The 2,500-nt window shown below is 29.5% G+C and overlaps 1 protein-coding gene across 29 annotated transcripts in view; it reads left to right on the top strand.

Annotated features, from left to right (window-relative positions):
* LOC124954800 overlaps nucleotides 1-2,500 on the top strand; it is a 109,518-nt gene that overhangs the window by 90,066 nt on the left and 16,952 nt on the right. For 26 of the 29 annotated variants that reach the window (XM_047508269.1, XM_047508270.1, XM_047508266.1 and 23 more), the window contains 4 exons: nucleotides 1-81; nucleotides 1,106-1,168; nucleotides 1,618-1,843; nucleotides 2,031-2,150. The exon at nucleotides 1-81 is cut by the window's left edge and continues 9 nt beyond it. In XM_047508269.1, the coding sequence (XP_047364225.1) occupies nucleotides 1-81; nucleotides 1,106-1,168; nucleotides 1,618-1,843; nucleotides 2,031-2,150 (490 nt within the window). The remainder of the gene's footprint in view (nucleotides 82-1,105; nucleotides 1,169-1,617; nucleotides 1,844-2,030; nucleotides 2,151-2,500) is intronic. The other 3 variants (XM_047508276.1, XM_047508271.1, XM_047508277.1) reach the window with 2 other exon arrangements.

The raw sequence follows: 2,500 nt of genomic DNA, 5'->3' as shown, positions 1-2,500 counted from the left end.
TGTCCTTTGAAAAGTCAGTGTCCTTCAGTGACGAGCCGCCAGATATGAATTCACCAAAACAACATTCCCCCCAACACGCAGGTAATAATCAATGCACCCAACGCACACGCGCGCACATACATATAACATATAAATACACACACGCGCACACACACACACACACACACACATACGTTACATATCATCTCACGAGATTCTAAATCTCCTTCAAAGCATGTTTATCGATAAGTAAACACAAAAAGGTGAACCATAGTTTCTTCTTCTTTTTTTTTTTCCCCTCGTCCTCTATTTTTCAGCTCGATAAAGGTCGATCTCTTACGTTAAAGTATCTACATACAATATATTTGCTATTGTATGTACGATTTTTAAATCCTTTTGCATTAGAATTAGTTTGTTTTTTTTTCTCTCTTTTTCTAATTATTTAATTCAATTTCTTTTTATTTCAATTAATTAAATGTTTATATAAAAGTTTTCTGGAGTCATTTGAAATACGAACTTTTTTTTATAAATAATGAAGAATTTTTCGCAAAATCATAGTAATTAATTTTTTCGTTCTTAATTTATGATAATTTTAGAAAATTATTTGTTATATATATAAAAGAAAAATAGTTAACCTTTACATAAAAGTGTATTGCTCTTTCACTTATCAATTTACTTTCGATTGAATCCAAGCAATAATTATGTTTGCAAAATATATATCAAACTTTTTAATCTTATTTGAACAAAGAATCTAATAAAATATTTGAACGAACCCTGCCATCTCTCTTCTTCCAAATCTTTTATTTATTTTATTAATTAAAAATAATGCAAAGGGGATTATTAATAAATGAGCTTGATATTAATTTAATAAGAAGAAAAAAAGATAAAATTTCGAGCGAAAAATGGAGAAGGGAAAAGAAAAAGAGAGGAAAAAACTACAAAAAAAAAAAAAAGAAAAAAGAAAAAAAAGAAAAAAAGACAAACAAACAACAAAAAAGAACTCGAGAAGCATTTCACGTAGAAGAAATGATTTCTCTCAACGTAACAGAGAGACTAACTAACACAATAATAATAATATCTCTAACACCTTCTCGTACGATTGTGTCCAATGCCTACCATCGACTAGCGGATACAAAGCCTACGAAACCGGCAATCAAATCCTCCACGTTGCCGAGGATGTCTTCGCAAGGTAAAGAATACAAAAAAACTCTTGTACGCTTAATATCATCGCCATTATAATATATGTATATATATAATAATATCCTGTGTTCGAATTCGTAACATTATCGTCATTTATGGGATTATTCATTGTCTTCTTCCTTTGTCATCCTTTCCCTCGTTTTATCTGCTTAAATCTCCATCTCGATAAGACAAATTCGAGATAAAGTTGAGTATAAGTTGAATTATATAACACTGCGTATAAATATACACATATGTACGATAATAACAACTATACCTATATATATTATTATGTCGTCATTTATACGTCTGGAAAGGCTTCGTAGTATGTATATGTATAATTCGAAAATTTTATTTATTTTTTTATTTATTTATTTATTTATTTATATATATATATTTATTCCGATTTTCTTTTTTTTCTTTAACGATAATTAATAGAAAAAACGCGCATGATTTCAGAACGAGAGAGACATAAGCCAACTCCACCACCTAAGCCAGCAGCCTTGGTAGCTGGTCAATACGTTTATCGTGATTTGGCCTTGACACCAGAGATGTATAATCAATTAAGAGGATTACAGAAAAAGGCTAAGGATCTTCGACAGGACGTAAAGAATCTCAGACGTTTATCACAATCTCAGGCACATACTGTACGAGAAACTATCAGGGATACTTTTATCACTATCAGGTAATTATATCTATATATCATTTTCTTGTTTTTTATCCTTACGATATTCTCTCTATAAATAATAACGTTTATAAATGATAAATGATATGAATTTACATATATGAATTTACGTTGACATATTGTTTTTATTTTTCTTTTCTTTTCTTTTTTTTTTTTTTTTTTTTTTTTTTTTTTTCTCTTTTTTTAGAGCAATGTTATTGTCCGGTGGAGACGCAGCTTGGGCTGCTGGTGATGCCGAGAAAGTTCGGCTCAGTCGAGAGGAAGACCTCTACAAACAGGAAATGCTTAGGCTGGAAAAAGATCTTACGTGAGTCCTTTATTTTAAATATTTATATAGAGGACTGGTCGAAAATTCTTATGTGACTTTTAAAAATCAATTACACCTCTTTCTCGTTGTAACTTTTTAGAGAGACTTCTTTATCGTTTCAGATCAGTAAAACTACAAGGCTAACTACATTGCCTAAAAAATCTACATAAAGAATAATTGATTTTTAATATTATTTAAGAGAACTTTTGATCGATTCTATGTATAGATTATGTATTTACTTGGCACATTATCGATGAGTAAAACTTTTTGTTTACGTAAAGGAAATGAAAATAATTCGTCATGTAAAATTTCTCATTTCCCATCGATAATAATATGTTAAGTAAATACAT

The sequence above is a fragment of the Vespa velutina genome, chromosome 16 (assembly GCF_912470025.1).
Source record: "Vespa velutina chromosome 16, iVesVel2.1, whole genome shotgun sequence".
Taxonomy (NCBI): Eukaryota; Metazoa; Arthropoda; class Insecta; order Hymenoptera; family Vespidae; genus Vespa; species Vespa velutina.
Note: the sequence above shows the minus strand (reverse complement) of the source record. Positions and strands in the feature narration are given on the sequence as shown.